The 23,720-nt window shown below is 37.3% G+C and overlaps 1 protein-coding gene across 2 annotated transcripts; it reads right to left on the reverse strand.

The window, feature by feature from the left end:
* Window positions 1-364: 364 nt before the first annotated feature.
* On the reverse strand, window positions 365-21,793 carry SERAC1 (serine active site containing 1). 2 transcript variants are annotated; one of them, XM_057406655.1, is made up of 16 exons: window positions 21,690-21,793; window positions 20,340-20,376; window positions 19,874-20,010; window positions 19,469-19,558; window positions 19,004-19,135; window positions 15,006-15,127; window positions 13,136-13,264; window positions 11,642-11,755; window positions 9,855-10,017; window positions 8,017-8,167; window positions 7,052-7,193; window positions 6,231-6,331; window positions 3,933-4,030; window positions 3,207-3,389; window positions 2,609-2,752; window positions 365-715 (listed from the first exon to the last, which is right to left on the reverse strand). In XM_057406655.1, the coding sequence occupies exons 1-16, from the start codon at window positions 21,787-21,789 to the stop codon at window positions 579-581; spliced, it is 1,980 nt and encodes a 659-aa protein (XP_057262638.1). In that variant the 5' UTR covers window positions 21,790-21,793; the 3' UTR covers window positions 365-578. The 2 variants fall into 2 exon arrangements, with proteins under 2 accessions (XP_057262638.1, XP_057262647.1); XM_057406664.1 differs by lacking the exon at window positions 21,690-21,793 and adding an exon at window positions 21,027-21,092.
* Window positions 21,794-23,720: the final 1,927 nt, after the last annotated feature.

Here is a 23,720-nt window from a genome sequence, read left to right on the forward strand (position 1 = left end):
CACTAGACCAAAACGCTACTTTCCTTGACTTGGATGCACTTCTGCAGGCTCTTAACATGGCCTGTAAACCAAATCTTTGAGGCAGCCACATGCTGCTTCACCCCTTTGATACAACAAATTATCACCTGTTTCTGATCCTCTCTGTAAGATTTTAGTCCCAGATGTAGAGTTACCTTAATGAGACCACCCATCTCCAGAAAGCTCCTTTTTTGTTCTTGATAAAGAAGATACCCTGGGCACTCTCCATAGTTAAGCTGTGTTGCTCCAGAGGGATACCTGTAGACTAAGTGCTGGAGAATTTACACACATTTTGTTGACAGATCATGGTCACTCTAAGCCAACACACATTCTCTTTTTGCCAGGTTTACAGGACTTCAGTTTGTATTTGTTTTGAATATATTTTAGAAATAAGTTGGAGAAGTATCTAAGTTAGAGATGTGCTGAAATTATTTTAGCTGCAGATACTATTGACATAGCATCTTTGTAGTTCTGCAGATCCCCTAACAAATGTTAGGAGAAGAACTTACTGTGTTACGCCAAATAGAGGAATAAAATAAGCAGCCAAGGATGGCAAAACATCAATCTCCAAGTTCTTGGGCTAAAACATCTTGAATGAACTTCAGTGTATGTTGGTACAGGAAAGCATCCTTCTTCTTTGGCTTACAAATATTTAGATGATTAACATCCACTGGAATAAGGTCTCCAATTCCTAACTCTGGGAGAGGAAAAAAAAAAACAGGAAGAAAAAAATTACAGAAGTTAGTAAGATTACCTAGACTGAAAAGCACATCTTGCATTAGCAATTCCTCCTTCAAAAGCAACTTTGCCTATCTTCAATTTAATTGTTTTGTCTTTGTTATTTTTTAATGTGCTAAAAGCATCAATACACACTGTTATAGAGTCAGATAGAGCTATACACTGCTACAAAACCCACAGTGGTAAACCACCAGCTCAGAGTTCAACTATCTTTATTGGGAATACGCTAATGTACATTTCTCCATACAGACAACTCTGAAGAATCAAAACTTCATTTACCAGCATCTGACTGACAGCAAAGTCCTGACTGAAGTTTAAGCATTAATGTGAAAAGGGATAGGGCTTAAAATTAGGGTATGCAGATTCTGATCATCAGTAATTGCCCACATTCCTTATAAAAATACTTGGATGTGGAGATTAAATATGGAACTAGAGTGAACCTGAAACATGCCACAAATCACTACACACATTTCAGGGGAAATGAAAAACTTAGATTGCTTAACTGTAGAATACAAGTATTCCATTCTCAGCTAATGATTTTGGGGCACACTAGGGATTTCGCTATTACTATCACTATCCCTACTAGTGAACTTTCCAGTTAGGATGCCATGACTGCCACATTCCAGTTTATTATCTATTCACTCAACCTCCTGAGAAATCTTTCATTTTGCTTGAACTCTATCTTTAACCATGTAGAATAACACTAGAGCAGGATGAAGGTTTGCCTTCACATGTGCAAGCATGCATGTAAGAAACTGAGTGTATTGCGTGTCAGCATGGGTTTTGAACAAAATGAGTGGGGAGCCACTGAACTGTCTTGTGCCCTCCACAGGCTTTTCAAGAGAGCTCACGTGCTGCATTGTGTGTCATTGCCAGAAGAGGAGAAATACGCTATAATGTTTTAAGTGCACAGGACATATCCAGACCTCTTTTTCATTTTATTTTGTTAAAAAAAAAAAAAAGCCCAGTTTTTCAGTCCTTGCCAATAAAATTGCATCACAACATTTTCACAAAAAATTGCTTCCTTAGAAGACATGCTGGAAAAATACTGCTAAATATTGACTCAGGAAAACATGGATGTATAGTCCCCACTTTTTAAAAGCAATAAACTTGCATGTAACCTAGTGGGTTTAGCTGGTGGAAAGCCTCATCTAAAACCCAACAAAGCCATGGTTTCTGTTCAAGGCCTTACAGGTACCTCTGGCAGTGCAGAAGAGGGTTTTGCTTGGGGAAAACCTGAAAATACCAGACTTAAATAAATTCTCCATGTTGAACACCCATGAACAAAGCAAGAGAAAGAACTGCCTGGTTTTCCCTTCTCCAAAAGGCAAAAGATGGAGGAAAAACTCTTCAGGAGGAAAACTACTGATTGAATACCTGAGATACGGAAAATAATGGCATTCTTCACACTGAAAAACAGTTTTTTCCATTAGCAGTTTGATAATTTTCTTTCTTTTTTTCTAAAGGAAGAAATAGCTGAAATTCATGGGACCTTATAAAACTCTATTCAGCCTATCTATACAAGAATAAACAACAGTTACTCATAATTACAAAAGAACAGACTATAACAATGTAACCTCAGGGTTTTTTCAACAAGTGGTCCTCACAGTTAGAGAAATCAAAACAAACAATTGCTATTCTAAGATATAAATGTAGCTGCCTCTGATCTTAGCAGGAAAACTGTAATTTAAATTGAGCCAAAAGTTTAAACAAAAAAAAAACCACAGCATAACAGATGCTTTTTTTTTTTTCCCCCAGGTCTTCCTACCATAGCATTTCTAATGCTTCCTCGTTAATGATGCTTACATGAATATAGACAAAATAAAATAAATTAAATGGCTATTTGTCTTACTTGCTGATTCCAGAGGCACAATGTGCAGTTTTATCATACTACTTATGTGTGTTGGTAAGGTTTCTGCAAAACTCAGCACTGAAAATTTCTTATCTTTGGCAAGAGACAGGAAGTCATCATTCAGCTCTTTAAGGGCAGGAGAATCTGAGAAAGAGCAACATAATTTGTGCAGCGTTATCTTGAACATAAGATTATAGCATTTGCCTAGACTGCATTCCTAGAGATGTTTTGGAAAAATCAGTACTCCAGAAAAAGAAGTAGCATTTTGCTTTTAATCCTTTTTTCCCAGCTATCACATATAGCAATTTTTTATTTGTGCTTAGCATGGAATTTGTTTAGAAGATAAGGGTGTGAAGTCCAGCATATGTTGAATTCCTACATTGCTAAACAGCTCATACTACTATAAACCAGTTCTGACTCCCTTTTTTCCCCCCTCATCTCTGCAATCAAATGAAAGTTACTCAAAATTCAACACTCAACCCACAACATTAAAACGTGTTTTTTATCCAGCTTTTTCTGACAGCATGATTAAAAAAAGAAGCTTCCTGGATGGATTAGCATAGACCCCCGCTGGGAAAGGGTAGCAAAGCAAGCATACCCTTGCTGAGTTCTTTAACCTCTGCAGACGGAAAGAGAAGATATCTGGCATTCATAGAATATTCAGCCAGCTGGGAACCATGGTGAGGTACGCTATAAAATATGATTCCTCTGGTGTTTTTTACAATTTTCTCCATTTCTGGATTCTTGGAAGCATCCACCAGCATCTTTTTGACTAGAAGACCTGGCAAGAGAAACTGAATTAATGCAGGGATTTAAACCACTGTGAAAATAATGATCATGCTACATTATCCATGAAACAACTAACCATATTCTTGCCTCAGCTGATTAGCCCTTAGTTTGTCAAATATGTAAGATTAAGTTCAAAAAAAAACACAAACAAAACCTGAGGAGGCATTAAAATGAAGTATCAATGAATGATGCAAAGCCATTTATGGTTTGCTTTAAGTGTTGCTAATGACACTCACTATATGCCTGATCATGGAGAAAATTTTGCCTCTGGGTTCCCATTTACATGAATTTCAACTCATTGATTTCATGTTTTTAAATCAACACAGTAAAAACAAACAGCAATAAAAATCCTTTCAAAATGCATATGCTGATGAATACAATGCATTAAGAAAGAAGAAATCTATTTTCCATTTTTTGCAAATGTTTTTTGATAAACTACTCCGAGTAATGGCATTTCAGACTGAATCTGTTCAACAGCTTATTCTGAAACATAACAGCAAAGAAATACTTTGTATCAAACAGGCAACCTGCTTACCACCCATGCTATGTGATACCCACACCAGAGGTCTGTCTCCAATTCCAGCAGCTCTGAGCTTGTCAAGAAGCTCATTGCTCCTGTAAGCAATAGACTTCCTGCAAAGAAAAAACAAACAGAAGCATGATGAAGCATGACAGGTTAAAAGGCCATGTTAAAACAGAAGGAATTTGCAGTGCTGCACATTAATGAAAATGAATTAAGTACACAAAACATTAATTACTTAATTATTGCTGCTACACTAAAAAATGCCAAAAAGTTTTGTAAGGTTGGCTTCACAAAGACATCAGGAATTAAGCTAAATGCAATTTTCTGATCTTGCTAGAAAGTTTTCTTTTAATTTACTCATCTCTCATTTCCTTTAGTTCAAAAGATCTTTTTATGATGTCTTACATAGTTTCATTTACACATTGTAACAAAACTATGTTTTCATTTTATGAAAGCATCATTAATGCATAATGAACTTTATTCACAGAAACAAGAATATACCTAATGTCTAGCAAAAATGTATGTTGCTAACTAAAAAATACTCACAATGCGGAGCAACGTACATGATCAACCACCAAACACACTTGAAAAAATACTGCTATACTTTCCAGACAATAATCTCCACATATTTTGCGCTGGAATAGTATAAAGCACAATAATTCTCCACTTTATAAATTAAGAGACCGAGCTCTGAAAAGTATAAGCTACATGCTAGAGGTTGAAAATGCACCTGTGGTACAACCAAAACAAAAGCAATGCCAATTCCCAATCCAAGCTTCAAAGTGCAACACTGTTACTCTTTGCAGTGTCCACAAGAATTGAACATAGAAGACCCTTTGATAATGAAATCATCAGGATAGTGGGGCAACCACTGTGCAAAGTAATTCACTTCATCTCTACTGGTTCTCAGCATTCTCACTAGAAATTGCTTTTATAACACATATGAAAAAGCCACTCAGGTGTCTTTTCAGCTGAACAATAAGTTTTAGGATAGCTGAGAGACATAATTCACTTTTAGGACAGTGAATGAGCCTGTTAGAGCTCATGCATTTAGAGCAATCATAAGGTTGTGATTCTACTTCTACATCTTTGTTCTTGATAGTTAAAAATATTAATATCTTTAAATATATTTCTTTTTTAATTAACCATATACAATTAGAAATTAATCAAATACTATGCGTGGGTGACTTGTAAATAGCAGGTGTAATAACAGCAGGTAATGTAATTTCCCACTTTGTAATAAAAAAGACATTATCTTAAAATAAATAGATATATATTCCTTTTTCAAGTCTTCTTACATGAAAGTTATTCCAGATGGACACAGGAAAAATGTTCACTTTTTCATTTAGGTTGAAAGAGACCTTTAAGATTACCAAGTCCTACTGTAAACTCAGCACTGCCAAGTCAATCACTAAACCATGTCCCTAAGTGCCACATCTTGAAAAAATCTCCAGGGATGGTGACTCAACCATTTCCCTGGGCAGTGTGTTCCAATGCCTGACAATCCTTTCAGTGAGGGATTTTTTTCCTAATATCCAATCTAAACCTTCCCTGGCATGACATGAAGCTGTTTCATCTTGTCCTACCACTTGTTACTTGGGAGACTGACCCCCACCTCATTACAACCTCCTTTCAGGTATCTGTAGAGAGCAAGAGGGTTTCCCCTGAGCTTCCTTTTCACCAGGCTAGATAACCTCGGTTCCCTCAGCCATTCCTCCTAAGGCTTGTGCTCTAGACTCTTCATTATTTTTGTTGCCCTTCTTGTTGTCAAGCATTGGAAAAGGCTGCCCAGGGAAGTGATTGAGTTACCATCCCTGGAGATATTTAAAAGATGTGTAGATGTGGTACTTCAGGAGATGGTTTACTGGAAGACTTGTCTGTGCTGGGTTAACAGCTGGACTCAATGATCTTAAAGGTATTTTCCAACTTCTATGAAAATGATACACTTCATTTTATCATGAGGATAAAGTCATAGGGATTTTTTTTGCTGGGCTTATGAAGCATTAGTGGGGCATTTTAGGAAATATTCCCCTTAAGATATAAAACTAATGTTATATTTACATCAACTAACAGCATTATCTAGTGTCTCCCTTAAACATGAAGAACAGACTGTAAGAATTTAGGAAGTTGGCACAAGTAGTTACCTGTAAGGCTACAAAGCTCAAGCATATCATGACTGTACCTAATGTTTTTCCAAAATCATTTTCAAATCCAACAGGAAAAATTAAATTTAGTTTCACACTAGGTGATCCCAAGGTTCGGCTTTACATGTCTCCCTCACTTCCAAACTGCAGACATTACATATGTTACCTGTGAGCTTCAACAGGACATTTTGCTTTCCAGTCACTCAAATCAGTGTCATATTCCACAGAAATGACTCTAAGGGCAGGACAGTCTGAAGCCAGCCATGTCTAAATTGAAGAAAAGCAAAACCAAAGCAGCTTATAATTGAAGTACTTAAACTCTTGTAGGCAATTTAGCAGAATGGAGCAAAGATGTTACTATGGGGACAATATCAAGCAAGATATTTGCTCTTCAGTTAATCCCTAAATATATCTTACACTTAAGACTATTACTCTTTCACACCACACTGCCGAGCTCTACCCTGTTCCCCAACCACAAAGTAGGCAAAGGATGCAGACAGATTACTAACTTGTGCACTCCTGGCTCCCTCTCCTGGGTAAAACAAAAATAACTAACATTACCAACAGCACTGATCAGTTTACAGAGATACTTTGGTGATTACACCAATGTGAGTTGCTTGAAGCACTAATTACTTATTTATCAAAAATATTTAAGTAGCAATCTGCAAAATCTGAGGTACTCAGACACCTATGTAAGAAATTATAATTAAAAATTAATTTTATGTATATTTTTTTCTCAGCAATAACATTCCATAGCAGAAGAATGATGTTGGAGGCTTAAAGTCAGCAGGGATTTTCCATTGCAAGAACAACCTGCTCAAGATTTCAGCTTACTAACAAAAATATATCAGGAACTTGAAAAGTGCTACTTGTATAACACATTATAAGTAATTTGATTCAAAAAAGACAACTGCAGACAGTGTAACTCTAGATCCTATGGACAGCTCTCATTCATGAGAAATTAATGAGAATGTTGTTGTCTTTTACCTTTGGCCAGCACTGACTATACTCCTCTTGTCCTTCAGAAGCTTTTTTATCCAAACGCCGGTCAATATCTTGCTGTCGCCAGGTTTTAAATGCTGCTCCCAAAAGACCATGAACAAAAAGGATGTCTGCTCTGATGGGCTGACTGACACAGAAAAAGGAATTTCTAAGAGCTGCACGGTACATATTCTTTTAGCAAGTAAAATTTACACATAACTTTTAACCTAAGGGATGACAAAATTCTATTTTCAGCACTATATGTGACATCTTATGGTAAACATTTCATGACATTTCATGATATTTCAAAGAGGATACTCAGAACCAGACAAAAAAAAGGGATCCACCCAGAAGAGAGAGATATAAAAAGAAGTACGGAAAATACCAGCTCACAAGTCATATTTTTCTATAATGAAAACCAACATTCTCTCCAGCTACTTTTAATGCAACCTGGTAGTTCCAGCTTTATCATGAAATTACATCCTTATTGTAACTAACACCAATAACACCGGGAATAGTTGCTACTATGTGACATACCACATTGGAGACTGCTTCAGCCCCAGATATACAATCACTATTAAAAGAAGCTGCAGCTGTAAATTTACTGCATCTTAAGCCAACATGTGCTGCTGCCAGCAAAATAATTATCCCGAGACAGCAAGCGCAAAGGTTACATGGTTGTAATGCATGAAAAGCAGTAATTCATCTTGTGTTCTGTTCAGATTTCTCCTGCAGTACAATAATACTTTTACAGTCATGGACTGCTCCAACCACTTCTGTTGTTCTCCTATTTGAGAATCTAGATTCAGTCCTCTCAATCCAGCAAAGAACAGGAGGAGCAGGTGACATCAGTACAGCAGCACTCTGATGTCAGCTCTTTCAAAGTTTTTTAACTGAACAGTTTAACAAGCAACTGAAAGTACAACATGTACAAGTAACTCAACATGTACAGTTATCTCCTTCCACTTTACCTGCTGCGATATTGTGGATGTAAAACATAAACACCATCTAGATACTTTTCTTTCACTGCATCTCTGTCTAGATTAGCCAAAGCTCTGGCTGCATGAGAAGACTGAATGACATGTGGGGATTTCATTACTTCAGCAAGTACAGAAATCCAACCTACATTGAAAAAATAAAGTGGCAGGTTAACTAATAGAAACATCATCCAAACAAAAGAATTCAGAAACATCATACTTCAAACTATACTTGTGAAAACAGATGTCAAAATTTAAGAATGGTAACATCAAAAATAAATTTCTAAACAGAATAAATGTTGACTCCTGTGAAAGCTCTCCTTAAGAACACTACCTATAATCTCTTTTCAGTTCTCCAAATACAATAAAAGACTGCCAAGCTAGTCCAATTAAAATTAGCAAGGTCTCTGCTTTTGCATTTCTCTTATAAGAGCCGAGATGAAGAGTCAAAAATAGGGTTCAGAATCCTTCTGCCCTCAGATGCCTTATTACAGCTAATACAGAAGAAAAGCATCATTGCTTTTCTTTCTCTTACTGTGTCACAGCTTTTGCAAAGGAAAAGAGCCTTAGAGGTTCTTGCTTCTTGCACATCATCCAGCAACAAAGGAGTAGTTTTATCAACCCTTAACCAGCAATACACAACTGCTCAACTCTGGAGTCTGGTTCACTGTCTAAAATCCCATTTATACTGAGAGCTCTGCCCCAGGAAGTTGCTGACTTTTCTGTTACAACCTCTTCCTCTAGACATACAGTTTTAGCAGTCACCCTATCAGCCATCATATCAGAAAGCAAGAAAGGTGCTAAAGCTCAGACCCAAGGCCTTTGTAGTCTAGCTGTCTTTCTCCAAAAGTAAGTAGTAATGGAAGTTGCAGAACAATAAAGGAATAGAGCAATAAAATGACAAGTATATAGGGCTGATTCTCCATTATATTCTTTCAGGCTTCCACAGCCAACTTGGCTTCTGTGTGTAGAACCTTTGGTCTTGCATGACAAGAAACAGCAGATGACCATTCCCTCTTTGCATTCTCTGCGCTAGTGAGGATTTTATAAATCTCGGTCATATTCTCCTTCAGTCACTTTTTCCATACTAAGTGTCCTATTCTAGTTATTTGTTCTTTATACCACAGTCATTCCAAATTTTTTATCACCCTCATGGTCTTTCCCTGTGCCTTTGCTACTTCTCCTTTTTGCAACAGCAGATTAAAAATGTGTTTAAGAGGCAGACAACAGCTCAGATTTATACAACAGCATATTGGTATCTTCTATTTTTCTGATTTTTTATTTCCTAATAAAACATTGGGAATTATTTATTTGGTACAAAAATTTAATTGTGATAATTAGGGGCATTAAAAAGGGGCATCAGAGCAAAACTTAGCAGAAGTTCCTAGCCTAACATGAAACAAGAGAGGGTGGAAAGGTATGTTTCACTTTGTTCCAAAAGCTATGGACTACAAGCTGTTCTGTTCCTTTACAAGATTAAAACACAGTCAATTAAAAGAAAAATTATCTGCAAGAGAAGAAAACTCAGATCTTTGCCAGTCATGTAAACTGAACATCAATCAAGTCCAACCTATCACCATCCATCAGACTTAGCACACCTCTGCAGCACTGACATATGTTGGCCAGACAGCATACAGGACTTTTTGATCAACACCATCTAAGCTGTCTATACTTTCTGTACTAAAAAAACAATAGCACCACCTCCCCACCCTCACAAATAAAAAAACCACACCACTACCATCATCCTTTGTATTTTAAAAAAGCACTGAAACCTCCAAAATTTTAGAACAGAAACCTGACATTCAAACTGCTTGCACTTGCTTTCCTTTTACCTGCACGTACTATGGAAGCATGAAGACGTTCATCTAAAGCCATATTTCCAATAATGCGAATTATGTTCCTTTGTATTTTTGCTGAATCTTTACGCAGCTGGTATATCCTCTGTAGTAACTGAAGGCCTCCTTTAGCTTCAATTTTATCACAGTGAGAAGAAACCTAGTAAATACAGTAAATACAATGACAGTAAACAGACATTCTGCAAAAGGTCGAGATGCCGTTAATTCACATATTAGGGAGTCTGAATGATGCCGAGCCCTTAAAATGTAGAAATTCTTATGAATCTAGAATGTATTATGCTGTAGTTGAAAATAAAGTATTTTAATATGCTAAACACATGATTTCTATGGATTAACAACCTGAAAGATGCTGAGTATCATCACTCTACTCTCCTCCGCATTTGAGAGAGATGAGATAGCTCTCCACTTGGTGTGATCAAACTCCAACAAAAGTTTAAGAGTCTGAACAGGATAATTATCTCCATTTGTTAGAGCACTATCTCAACCCTAGCTACCTCTCTTCCTGTTCACCATGTAAAATGGAATCATTATAATCCCTTCTCTTTGAATGGTATGTCAAAGATATGTCTACATCCCATGCAGCGTTGCTACTATTACTGATCTTAAGGGCAATAACAAATTCTAGTCCAAGCAGATGAATATACACTAATTAGTTGTTGTGGTAACTACTGATATTGGCCAAATGCTTCTGACTTGAACATGTTCTTTACAGTGCTTGAAAATGCATCGTAGTTATATGCTGATGTCCTCAAGTCTGTGGCTTTCAACAGACACACACACATTTGGAATTAGTACAGTCACAACTTGTTTAAACTGAAAATCTGGAGTATAAGAAGTTCTATACTGAGTCAGAATTTCTATGTATACGGAAGATGAGCAAGGAATACTGGCAAGCTGCTCTTTATCCATGCCTACTACCAATAACAATTTGGCATTCTCAATGCTGTTTCTCAGTGTTCCAGGCTTCTGAGCAATTAAGCACACACAGAAGAGTACACCAATAGGGAACAAGAAGAATCACTGCTACACGAAGTCTTCCATACTCTCTATCTGTGAGAGATGTGCAAACAGCAGACTGGCCCTGGAAAGATGCATTGTATTAGGTGCATGCTGTGCATTGTTCTGCCAAAAGCAATGACCCCTGGAAGAAGGTCTTTTTTTGAAAGCCAAGGTTTGCATTTCATTCTGACTCTTGATTAAAATGAATTCATGAAGCTACTCTGCTTTCTAGAAAGCTGGCACTACAGTTAGATTAAGAGCATTAAGAGACCACTTGTAAGATTTCTGAATTAATGTACACCAACTTAGACAAATCCACACATACTTTGCACTGAGAATTTCATATTACCAATATCTCACTTACTTGAGAAGCTGCAGAGCCTCATAATGTCTATCTCAAATGACTTTGAGTGTCAGTGGGAGGTAGCCCTAAACAGAAAAAGACTTCTGGACTTGAGGCATTCTCCCCTGCTTTTCTGTGTCAGAGCTCTCTTAACTTTTTGAAAGGTACATACAAGTATACCACAGTGGAACTTATACAGGCTAATTAGAAACAAAAGAACTTACATTCACTTCCCATCAAAAAAAAATGAGTCTGTCATGCTGCCTTCCAATTCTCACCAGTCTTGATTGTCTGAATATCCTTACAGAAGGGGTAAGGGATAGGAGACAAGGAAATGGCAACTCCTTCCCAATATATGAGAGCATTAGAACAGAATGTTTGTAAGTCTAGCTTTTCAGTTATAGCTTAAAGGACAAATTACCTTAGAATGCTGTACTAAAGCTTGCAAGCAGAAGAGTTCCACTGTCTCTGAAGGGATCTTACTCAGTGTCTCACAATATGGAAGGCCATTGCCTCCAAAACACCATAAACCTCCCTGAAATGAGAATCAGTAAAAATTATACCACATTCCAAATGGCTACGAAAAAATCAGCATTTCTAAACTAAAACATTAAGTTTGTAATGGTCCATAGAAATTTCTAGAATGAGTACACAGCATGCATGCACTTTTCAAAACATACAAATTACACAACAGTACACAATATCTAGTATTTCAAACTAAAAATATTAACTAGATTTCCAGTCAGTAGTCTCCATAGTCTATTAGCTTCAAAACATAAATTAAGGGGCAAAATGTATGATTTTCATTTTGTTCATGAATGTCTTCTTTCAAGATCATTTACTCAAGCATAAAAAAAGCAAGATCCATACTGTATCTAGATTTGCATAGCTGCAATAAAGAGGAGGAAAAGGAGGAAAAAAGGTCTTCAACACATAGCAAGGTCTCTGAGGACCAGTCTTTCTCAACCATGCAATAGGAAGACCAGCATAACCTCAATAAAAAACAATTTTCTAGAACATCATGATTATCAAAATGCCTCCAAGTATGGTGTCTTACTAGAACTCTCTTTAAAACAAGAGGACTCAGTATAAAAACAATAAGGGGTGATAATGCAAAAATATTACACATAACTGTATCATAGGAAATAGTTATTGCACTCTGAAATCTCTAAACAAAGCCTGGCAGGCATCATTATTAAAACATGACAGTAATTTTTACGACTGCGCCTTATAAAAAATAATTATCACTGATTAAACAGTCATGAATTTTAAATAAAAAAATAAAATGCAAAATACGATAGTGGATTACACTGGGATTATAATTATTATTTTTAAGCAATAACAGCACTTTAAATGACATTCCTAAAGCCACTTAGGAAATTGTTGGACAGAGTTGAAGAAAGTTCCTAGTTTCCAAGTACAAACAGACTGCTAGACTATTTAAATTCTGGTTTTGGCAACAATGACCTGTTACAGGGAGGCATTTCCATGTGGTATAAGAGAGTTTACTATTTAAGGTGTGCTAACAATTTATCAGTTTGCTAGTAAGCTTAAAAGAGGTTTAATGATCTCAGCAGTGAAAGAATATCCAAACAACAGGTAAGATGAAACGTGAAAAATCATTTCATGAGCACTGCAAGGGAAGAAAATGTTCTGGACAAAATACTGAAATATCTGCTTTATGGGAAGGCTTGTAAGAAAATATATAATATTTCACTAGACCAACCAGTACAGCTGGGAAAGATAAACAAGCTTTCAAGCAGGCAGACTGTGTGTAGAAGAGATTTTATTTATGTTGTACAGTCACAAAGTCTCCTTCTCCTGCAACACTCAAAAATATGAAAACAGGTTTGTATCTTTGAACTCTGAAGGAACAAAGAACCCAACTAGTTCTATTCTGCAGGCGGGAACTCACCCTTTGTGCAGCGAGAATCTGGCTACTTTCACGTAAAGCAAGAGATGTGAAGTGCTGGACACATGGATCAAGATCAGTCTGAGGTAAAGATACTAACAACAGGCGAAGTTCATCTTCTATGGTATAATCCTGCGACAAATAAGCACAAATAGCTTTTAGTTCTGTTCAAAGCATGAAGCAAAACACAGAGAAAAAAAAGATACCTGAAATAATGAAATCAGCCATATTAATAAGGCCACAAACCACAAACCCTGCACTTAAGTGCTCTGCAACTTTTGTTTTATATTACACCTGTAAAGACTTTGGAAACTGGTAATTCTAAAGCCACCATCTGAGTGATGAAAAGCAAGCTTAAACTTCATACTTTGATGGCCTTATTCTATATAGGTCCAAAAAAGAAAAAAAACATTCTTCTTGGCACAGGAAGCTTAAAAGTTCACCCTTAACTACACAGTAATTTTGGTGCTGCTGCATTAAAATGGAGGCATAAATTACTAATAGAAAATACAGACAACAGTTCTTTTAATCTTTTATCTTCAAAATATTCATATAGATGTTCATTTAATAATCACAGTAGATGACAGGAAAATAGAGTATATATACAACCATACACTAGTACAACCTAGTACTTCAGGACTGACAGGTACATATCCACTATCCTGTAATGTTACAAAGATAAGCAAGCAAAAGCTGAGAATATCTCTACCAATCAAAGCTGGTTTTCAGAGTTTCATCAGTTAAGATCTACAGGTATTTTCTGACAGGGACTTCTGCCAGCATTCATTCTATTAGCATTACAAAAAACCTTTGATATTATGCTTTATGTGCCAATTCTGTTTACTGAAGAAGCTGATATTATGACGATTGCTCAAACCACCATATATATATATATATATATATATATATATTTACTAATGACCATAAAAAACAAACCAAGGCCAAATTTATCCAATACAGATTTGTTGGTAACCAAAAGCTGGCAATAGAAGTGGGCCTACAGCAGAAACTTACACTGGCACTGAGGATGCAAAAGCCTCCAGAAAAGCTCTCTACATGTAGAAGTCTGTCAATATCGACAAGTGTCCTGGGTTCAGCAGTAGCAGTCATTTTTTCTCCTTCTTGGTAGCTGGTGGAGCGCTGTGTTTTTGACTTTTGGCCTGGGAACGGTGCTGATAACACCGATGTTTTTAGTTACTGCTCAAATGTTTAGACTGACCAAGGACTTTGAGCCTCATGCTCTGCCGGGTAGGAGGGGAAGCTGGGAGGAAGCAGAGACAGGACACCTGACCCAAACTGATCAAAGAGGTATTCTATACCACAGCACGTCATGCCCAGGATGTAACTGAGAGTTACCTGGAAGGGCTAGCTTACTGCGGGGTTGGATCAAGTATCAGTTGGTGCTTGGTGAGGCCGGGGGGGGGGAGGAGAACGGGGACAAGTTATCGGTCGGCAGGTGGTCAGGTGTTATATTCTCTTCCCTTGTTATTTCCTTTAGCATTATTATTATTGCTGGTAGCAGTAGTGATTTGTGTTATACCTTAGTTACTAAACCGTTCTTATCTCAACCCATGGGAGTTGCATTCTTTTGATTCTCCTCCCCATCCCTCTGGGAGCAGGGGGAGGGCAATAAGTGGGGGAGTGAGTGAATGAGCTGCGTGGCTGGGTTTAAACCACTACAACAAGGCAATCTAGGATGACCCCAGGGGTGTATCAATATATGTTTTGTATAAAGTTTTGTATTTTGGTCTCAATTTTACTACTTTATTACTTACTTTAGAAGAACTCACTTCATTACAGTTACCAACAACAAAAGCACTAAAACCAACCAAGCAAGCAAAAGCCGTCTAATACCTGCTTTTCATTTACTTACATTCTTTATTTCTGGCAATGGTGGCGGAGGCAGGAAAAAGCGAAGGTTGATATCTTTGGATCGAGCCAACCCTATAGTAGTCCTTTGATCACAGGTTTGGGCAACTGTACCATACTGATAACCTGCAGTACAAGAACTTGAGTGATACCGTTAAAACTATACTTAAATATTTCATTTGGTTTTAAATGTAGTTTCTGATCTACTTTGTAAATACACTTGAAAAAAGAGCAACCTCTCTGCAATTTTGTAATCACAAATTCCTAAAGATAAAAATTGCAGATGTTAGACTAGCACTATACTGAGCTGAAATACACCTGGGCACTAACTGTTCATTAGAGACCAGTCTGATAATGGTTCTCAGATAGAAGATGAACCCAAGCAAAAGCAAACATTCAGTATTGCCACCTTGAAAGGAATACAAGAACTACAAACCCAAGCTTAACACCTGGGCTTCAGTTACAATTTGAAAGGCACCCTGCATACCTTTTTCTTCATACAGTATTAAAAACCAGCCTTAAATCCACATGCTGCAAAGACAGAGACATGTAATTTTAAATGATACAAAATACACGTTTCAGTAAAATTGTTACAGAAGATACAAGACAGACTTTCAGTAACCCTACCAGATTTAAACAGTAACTAATCATAGAATCATAAAATCATAGAATAGTTAAGGGTTGGAAAGGACCTTAAGGTCATCTAGTTCCAACCCCCCTGCCATGGGCAGGGACACCTCACACTAAACCATGGCACCCAAGGCTCTGTCCAACCTGGTCTTGAACAGCATTCACAACCTCCCTGGGCAACCCATTCCACTGCCTCACCACCCTTACAGTAAAGAACTTATTCCTTATACTTAATCTAAACTTCCCCTGTTTCAGTTTTAACCCATTACCCCTTGTCCTGTCACTACAGTCCCTAGTGAAGAGTCCCTCCCCAGCATCCCTATACACCCCTTCAGATACTGGAAGGCTGCTATGATGTCTCCACGCAGCCTTCTCTTCTCCAGGCTGAACAGCCCCAACTTTCTCAGCCTGTCTTCATACGGGAGGTGCTCCAGTCCCCTGATCATCCCCGTGGCCCGCCTCTGGACTTGTTCCAACAGTTCCATGTCCTTTTTATGTTGAGGACACCAGAACTGCACACAATACTCCAGGTGAGGTCTCATGAGAGCAGAGTAGAGGGGCAGGATCATCTCCTTCAGCCTGCTGGTCACGCTCCTTTTGATGCAGCCCAGCACATGGCTGGCTTTCAGGGCTACAAGCACACACTGAAGCCGGCTCATGTTCATTTTCTCATCGACCAACACCCCCAAGTCCTTCTCCACAGGGCTGCTCTGAATCCCTTCTCTGCCCAACCTGGAGCTGTGCCTGGGACTGTTCCGACCCAGGTGCAGGACCTTGCACTTGGCATGGTTAAACTTCATGAGGCTGGCATCAGCCCACCTCACAAGCGTGTCAAGGTCCCCCTGGATGGCATTCCTTCCCTCCAGCGTATCAACTGAACCACACAGCTTGGTGTCATCAGCAAACTTGCTGAGGGCGCACTCAATCCCACTGTCCATGTCACCAACAAAGATGTTAAACAAGACAGGTCCCAACACCGATCCCTGAGGGACACCACTCGTTACTGGTCTCCAGCCGGACATGGAGTCATTGACCACAACTCTTTGTGTGCAGCCATCCAGCCAGTTCTTTATCCACCGATAAGTGGTCCATCCATCAAATTGATGTCGCTCCAATTTAGAGACAAGGATGTCGTGTGGGACAGTGTCAAACGCTTTACACAAGTCCAGGTAGATGACATCAACTGCTCTACCCCTGTCCATCAGTTCCATAGCCCCATCATAGAAGGCCACCACATTGGTCAGGCAGGATTTCCCCTTAGTGAAGCCATGCTGGCTGTCACCAAGCACCTTGTTGATTTTCATGCGCCTTAGCATGCCTTCCAGGAGAATCTGCTCCAAGATTTTGCTAGGCACAGAGGTGAGACTGACTGGTCTGTAATTCCCCGGGTCATCCATTCTCCCCTTCATGAAAATGGGGTTATATTTCCCTTTTCCCAGTCCTTGGGAACTTCACCTGACTGCCATGATTTCTCAAATATGATGGACAGCAACTTCATTCTCCAGCTCCTTCAGGACCCACAGATGGATCTCATCAGGTCCCAGGGACTTGTGCATGTTCAGATTTTTAAGATGGTCTCAAACCAGATCCTCTCCTACAGTGGGCGCAAGGTCTTCATTCTCACAGTCCCTGCGTCTGCCTTCCAAGACTTGGGTGGTGTGGTCAGAGCCTTTGCCAGTGAAGACCGAGGCAAAGAAGTCATTCAGAACCTCAGCCTTCTCCAAATCCAGGGTAGTCAATTCTCCTGATAGCTTCCGGAGGGGGCTCATGTTGTCCATAGTCTGTCTTTTATTCTCTACGTACCTATAGAATCCCTTCTTGTTACCCTTAACATCCCTAGCCAAGTTTAATTCTAACTGGGCCTTAACTTTCCTAACTGGTCCCTAGCTGCCCAAACAATATCCCTGTATTCTTCTCAGGCTGCCTGTCCTTGCTTCCACCTTTTGTGGACTGTTCCTTTCCAAATCCTACCTACTTCATAGCTGGAAAAATGTGAAATTACATACTGACACTGAGTAGCAAAATGAAAGGGAAAAAGAAAAAACCCACCCTCAAATGGGAATAATATTTTCTTTCTATAAAATTTCTTTCTATCTTTGTTACTGTTATACAATTCTAGAACAAAACTGCCAAGCCATATAAAATATAATTTTCACAGTCAGAGATCAGTCATACTTTGTAATTTGGTGCAGAATATTTACAGCTGCAAACTGAAGTCACCAAAGCTGTGTTTTGGACAAGCAAAATACTCTACTTATGTTAACAGACATGCTGAACAATTTGGTCTTAGCTGTGAAAAGTTAGCACATACTTTCAGTCTTAATCTTTCTTGGACTCCATTCTGGAATTACCAGCTTAAAAAAATTTTCTTTCATGAGGTAGCTAGCAAGAATAATTGGTGTTTTTGAAAATCCCAAATACTACAGCAATGAGCACTATAAAAAAGTACAGCAAAAGCAACTAAATTCCTGAGTACTGGCCATCTTGTGCACTAAGACCTGAGATCACCTGCTAACAGATATTCTCCCATAAACAGGAGACAGTTATACTAAATTAGTATACAAAGCTTCAGTTTTGGTACATCCTAGCTTTCAAATGTTTTCAAACACAGCTTTTTGATGCAAATTTCTTGAGGAAATTAATTAGAATTTTAAAGAGGTAACCTGAAACAAGATAAATCCTATAAAGCACTGCAAGAGTGAAAGGTCCTCAGCTGATCTAGTTACCACAATAATGAGAGTGAAGATTAGTGACACCTAGCTTATGTGGACTAGTGATGGAGGGGGGGGAAGAGGCCAAACATATTCACAAACACTCCCTTTACTTGGGGTTTCAAGGATATTTGCTGCTAGAGCAACAGGGAGAGCTCATTACTATTAAATAACAACTAAGATGGAAAATGGCTTACAAATAATACTTGCACATATAAGTCCTCTATTTTCTCATTGCTACTTTGCTATTACTACCTATCAGCTACTAATCAACTTTTATTAACTTAACCATGGCCTTGAAGTCACTCTTACAGAGCCTTATAAAAATCACTGCCAGGACTTGTGACCGTGCTGGCAGTCCCAGCTGAAAACAAGGAATTAATGAACATGAACTGCCTTCCCACATCACAGCAGTGCACAACAGTGGGTGCAATTGTCTGGTGGGGAAACAGAGAGAGGCCTGTACTGCAGATACACACTCTGTACCAGGGTATAAGGAAAGAATGATTGCTTGAAATATAAATAAACCCCACATATTTTAGACCAAATTTCAGACAGTATTTACACTTTTTGCAGCTCCCAGCTTTTGTTGGCAGCAGACCTGAAACAGCTGAGACACTTCCGTTTCTGGGATGAATTAGGCTGTATCTGTATACGTTACCATGCCAGTGACTGTTGTTTGCCAGGTCTTGTACAGCCTGTAGTCGGACCTCTTTGTCTTCTGACTGAGTTCTCTTTAAGAGAAGCCATAAGGCACATTCATGATCTTCTCCATCAAATGTACTAAATTGTTCTTTTACCAGGACAGAAATGAAGCAGACGTTATTATTAATGAGCATTTTAACAGTCACATTTCTATTTGTTAAGAAAAAAAAAAAAACACACCACAACTGTTTCTTTTAATAACTGAATATTAATCATTAGCGAGTAATCTCAAATCTCTTCTTAAACATCACTTTCATTTACTATTAATATAGAAAATTGTAAGTAATATTACCACCATTTCAATAACAACAAAAAAAAAAAGGTAATTTTGTAAGAAAAATTACTTTACTTTCTAAATAACTGATGTTCCACTATTCAAAAATAGTGACCATAGATAAAAAGCCACGCTTTCAATACCTACCTTTAAAAGGTCTCCGGAAAAATTTAGCTTCTGTTTCTAGAATTTTCCTCACTGCTTTATGGATTTCTTTTCTGGCTTTGTACGTGATTCCTACAAGAGAATTTTTAGATTACTAGAAGACTGAAAGACAGTTTTCTCACATTATTTTCTATATATATATATGAAAAAATATATACACACACATACACATATGGACACACATAGCGACAAGTATCTAATATACAGAGAACTGTATGTATAGAACTATCTTAAAAACCCAGCCATCAGTTTAAAATAAATTTGGTGACATTGTGAAGAACACTATTTTTGCAACAGATCTCAGGTAATATAATTTTCTTTATATAATGGTGACTTACAGAAACATTAATATGCTATTTTTAGAATCCAACCAATTATAAATCTTACCTTGATATTCACTTTGATTTAGAGAAGCTGTATGTACATATATATAGGACTTAAGTTTTTCCTGATGTAGAGCTTGAGTATCCATTCGCAGTAACTTCTTTAAGGACAGGACTTCATACGTAATGAATACAAAGCCTCTTTAAATAAAAGAAAACTGTGTATGAACATTAATTTTAAAAATATTATGGTAAAAACATGTTAACAATCACTCTGATATTTATCATGCAGATTTTACCAAGTTAGTAATAGCTGACATATTACTTTAATTACTAAATTACTTAATTTAGCAAAGTAAAGACTCTAAAATACATTAAAATAAGTAATAACTATCAGAAAATATGCTTCAAAGCTATATTCTACTATGTCTAAAGGTCCTGTAGCATTGTTACATTTTTTGAAAGATACACATAATACAATTAAAATTTTAATTCATAAGTTACATGCATGCTTGTCAGTTACAACTTACCCAAGTATCAGTGATCCAGTTACCTTTGCAATTTTTCCTTGAAAATAAACAAAAAATACATGTCAAACAAAGTTGTGTCCATCACCTCAATATAAATATAGTTAGCATTTGATTACCAGACACTAAGAATGTCAGCCGCTAAGAGTAAGCTTTTTTAAACTTTTCCATTGCTCTCTGGCTTTCAGAGAATCGTTACATAAATTTACAAATAGGAAAAACAATAACTGATCAGAATTTCCTGCTCTCCTAAGCAAGACGATAAAACATGTACTCTGCCAGTACTATTTACTTTAAGTACTGCCACCCATCAATTAATTATATTCATTGCTGAGCTGCAGGCACAAACAGTAAACTTTCTCTGCCTGTGCAACTAGCATTCATTCAGAACATTTTAAGGAGTTACCCAATGGTGGATATTTCTTCAATTTATATGAATACATACAGGAGCATGTATGTTCTTTGAAAAGTGCTGCAGAGCCTCTTTAAGAAAATAGGTTTTGAAAAAAAATTCCACTGAATCTCTCATATAAAGCAAACAGCTGAATAAAAACATGCCACTTGCAATAATTTCCCTTTTAAATCCAGCAATTCCTGTCAGATCTGAGTATTTTGCCTGGATTATAGGATCTCAATACAGAGAAACCCCATTATTACTAGTAGCAGCAAACCCAGTGGAACTCATCTCACCTATCATGAATAATTTCTTTTCCTCAGCATGAACTGGGAGATTTGCCTCACAACCACTGCCACCAGGTTGTGAAACTGTAAAAATTTTGCATGCACAGAAGAGGCAGAAAATGTTGAAAAACAACTGGCAGAGAAAGTTGAAAAGGCAAAAAATTGCAATGCTTCCTGTAGAGCAGAAAAATAAATATTCTATCTTTTAATGCTCAAAAAAACCCCTTAGAGTCATTAGAATTGTCATCCTATACAGAAGGCACTGAAGAAAGCAGACACTAAGTAGGAAAGACTGCAGAATTAATACCATTAAATAAGGAGAAAGAAACAATAGGAACAAACTTTATTGCAACCTTATTAATAGTTTATGAATGTAATCTTTTCATGGCTCTAACAGTTATAAAAAAATAAGATATAAAATGGAGATTGCATTTAGAGAGGGGACCTTCATCTTAGTTCTAATTCCAGATAATCTTCTAGAGTCAATTTTACATATCATTACACAAAGCAAGGTCAGAGGCAGACACCCACTTCAGGCCAAAAAAAACCCTGCTCACAAAGTATTTATGGATTTAGATCTTTAGTATCAGTTAATTATGCATGGGTTCATATCAACACAGCTTTTTCCTTTTTATTAACACCTCAGATCAATACATATAGAACTGTACTTACTGATATCATGCCAGGGTAGATGTGTTTTTGTGGCTGGACCAGGAGTTCCTATAGTTCCTATTTGTCTATAGCAAAATACACAGTAAGCAGTCACTGACATTCTGTGCGTTGAAAAAAAAAACCAAAACACACAAACAAAACAAACACAAAAAAAAAACCAACAAACAAACAAAAAGAGAGAAAGCAATGATTGATTTGAGAATCACAGCAGAAAACCTGTAGCAGTTTTTTCCCTGTCCTTTTAATACAAAGGTCATGATTGCAAAGGTCATGATTTACAGCAAAGGTCACAATAAACCGTATTTGTGTCATCTAACTCTATATAAAGTGCTCTAATTAAATAAGTCTATGAACTCCTTAAATTATTAGGCTTCATTTCAATTACAATAAAAATTTAAAGCAGTGTCTGATACAGTGTCTTGATTTTAGAATGTATCTCTAATTAACTTCCCTTCTTGTCAGCTTCCTTTCTTACTTCTTCGTAACTCTCCCTTAAATACCAGATACAGTCATATGTCCATCAAGACATTCTTCATTATGATACTACTTTAATACAACTCAGTAATGAACTTTATGCTCTCAAAGCATGTAACTGATTCTGTTAGCAATAAAGTCTTTTATTTTGACTAACAAGGATCAAAGAATTACTACTACATATTTTTTCCTTTAAAAGGGCAAATCCAACTAACACTTTGAGAATGTGAAAACTCATAAATAAATATTGGTTCTAAAATTGGTTAATAAAAATAAATATTGGTTCTAAAATGTCTGACTCCATGGGCTCATGAAACTCTAAAGGGCATGCTTACAGGTAAAACATAAAGGACTCTTGTCCTAGAAAAATTCTTACACATGCAAAAGAATGGAAACCTAGCCATGGCCATGAGGAACACAACCTGTTCTAAAATTAAGACCTTAGTAATCCATCATTATGAAGACTCGGATTACTGACAGACTAATTGGACTGTATTCACTGAATGCTGAAATCAAGCTATATTTTTTTTCCAGTCATCAAAACCACCTACTGTATTGTAGAATACCCAAGTTCTGAACTGCATGCAAGCATGAATCTCCTTGACAGCAAAAATCTCCATGAAAGCAGTACCCGAGTTCTTCAGAAATGGTTTAGTCTTCTGACATACATATGATGTAAGGCATTGAATTTTCCCCATTTTACAGGTTGGAAGATGAGCTAAGAGAAGCACACTGCATCTTTCTTATACATTCTAGATATTACCTTGCCTCTTTGAAAAAGTAGGACTATTCAGGAAGCACCATAAAGACACAGTGCACTTTAGACCAATGATAAAGGCTGTATGTTAACCTCTGTACAGTGAGGTTCAAAGAAAGTACAGTTTTATTAGCCAAGCACTGAAAACCAAGGCGATTTTGGCCAGGCAAAAGCACCAATTCCTCTTTCTACCACTCAGGTGTATTTGCCATTTTACATACTAGCCAAAGTTACTGCCTTCACATTTGATTTCAATGAGAAAAACTTCCCTCAGCTAGGAAAATAAACAAATTGGCTTGGCAACCTACAACAACAATCAAGTTCTGCATATCACATCTGCTGAAGACTTAATCTCAAGTCTTAATAGATAGAATGTGTAGTATTTTTAGTACAAGAATTATGCCAAAATCCAGAAAAAAATATTAAATATTTTTAACAATCACAAAATACACAAAAATTGGTTTTGCATAGATTGCAGAAGTAATGTGAAATTCATATTTTGTAAGTAAAACTCCACTGTCTGCATTAATGCGTTTACATTGACTTGATGATCTTTAACGGCCTTTCCAACACAAACCGTTCCACGATTCCCTGACTACCCCAGCACTGCCACAATCACAGCAGAACACTTTTTTGGGTTCTGTTATTCCAGTATTGTATTTATGCATTGTCATTCACTTAAAGAGAATATGTAACACTATGAAACACTTCCAAGGCATTAATGACCAGCCCTCTGGAGACATCTCCCCCGCCTCCAATCTATGGCTTTACTATCTTTATGCACAGAACCACAGTACTAA

The sequence above is a fragment of the Pezoporus wallicus genome, unplaced genomic scaffold (genome assembly GCF_028554395.1).
Source record: "Pezoporus wallicus isolate ANWC-B61680 ecotype Strahan unplaced genomic scaffold, APGP_CSIRO_Pwel_v1 contig_3817, whole genome shotgun sequence".
NCBI classification, from domain to species: domain Eukaryota; kingdom Metazoa; phylum Chordata; class Aves; order Psittaciformes; family Psittacidae; genus Pezoporus; species Pezoporus wallicus.

Excerpts from the sequence above, each read along its gene's own strand:
- SERAC1 (XM_057406655.1), bottom strand. The coding sequence starts at position 21,789 with ATGTCAGTGACTGCTTACTGTGTATTTTGCTATAGACAAATAGGAACT. Across the intron at positions 20,377-21,689 it reads TCTACCCTGGCATGATATCA|GAAAAATTGCAAAGGTAACT; the intron begins GTAAGTACAGTT and ends TTTATTTTCAAG. Across the intron at positions 2,753-3,206 it reads GGTTAAAGAACTCAGCAAGG|ATTCTCCTGCCCTTAAAGAG; the intron begins GTATGCTTGCTT and ends GCTCTTTCTCAG.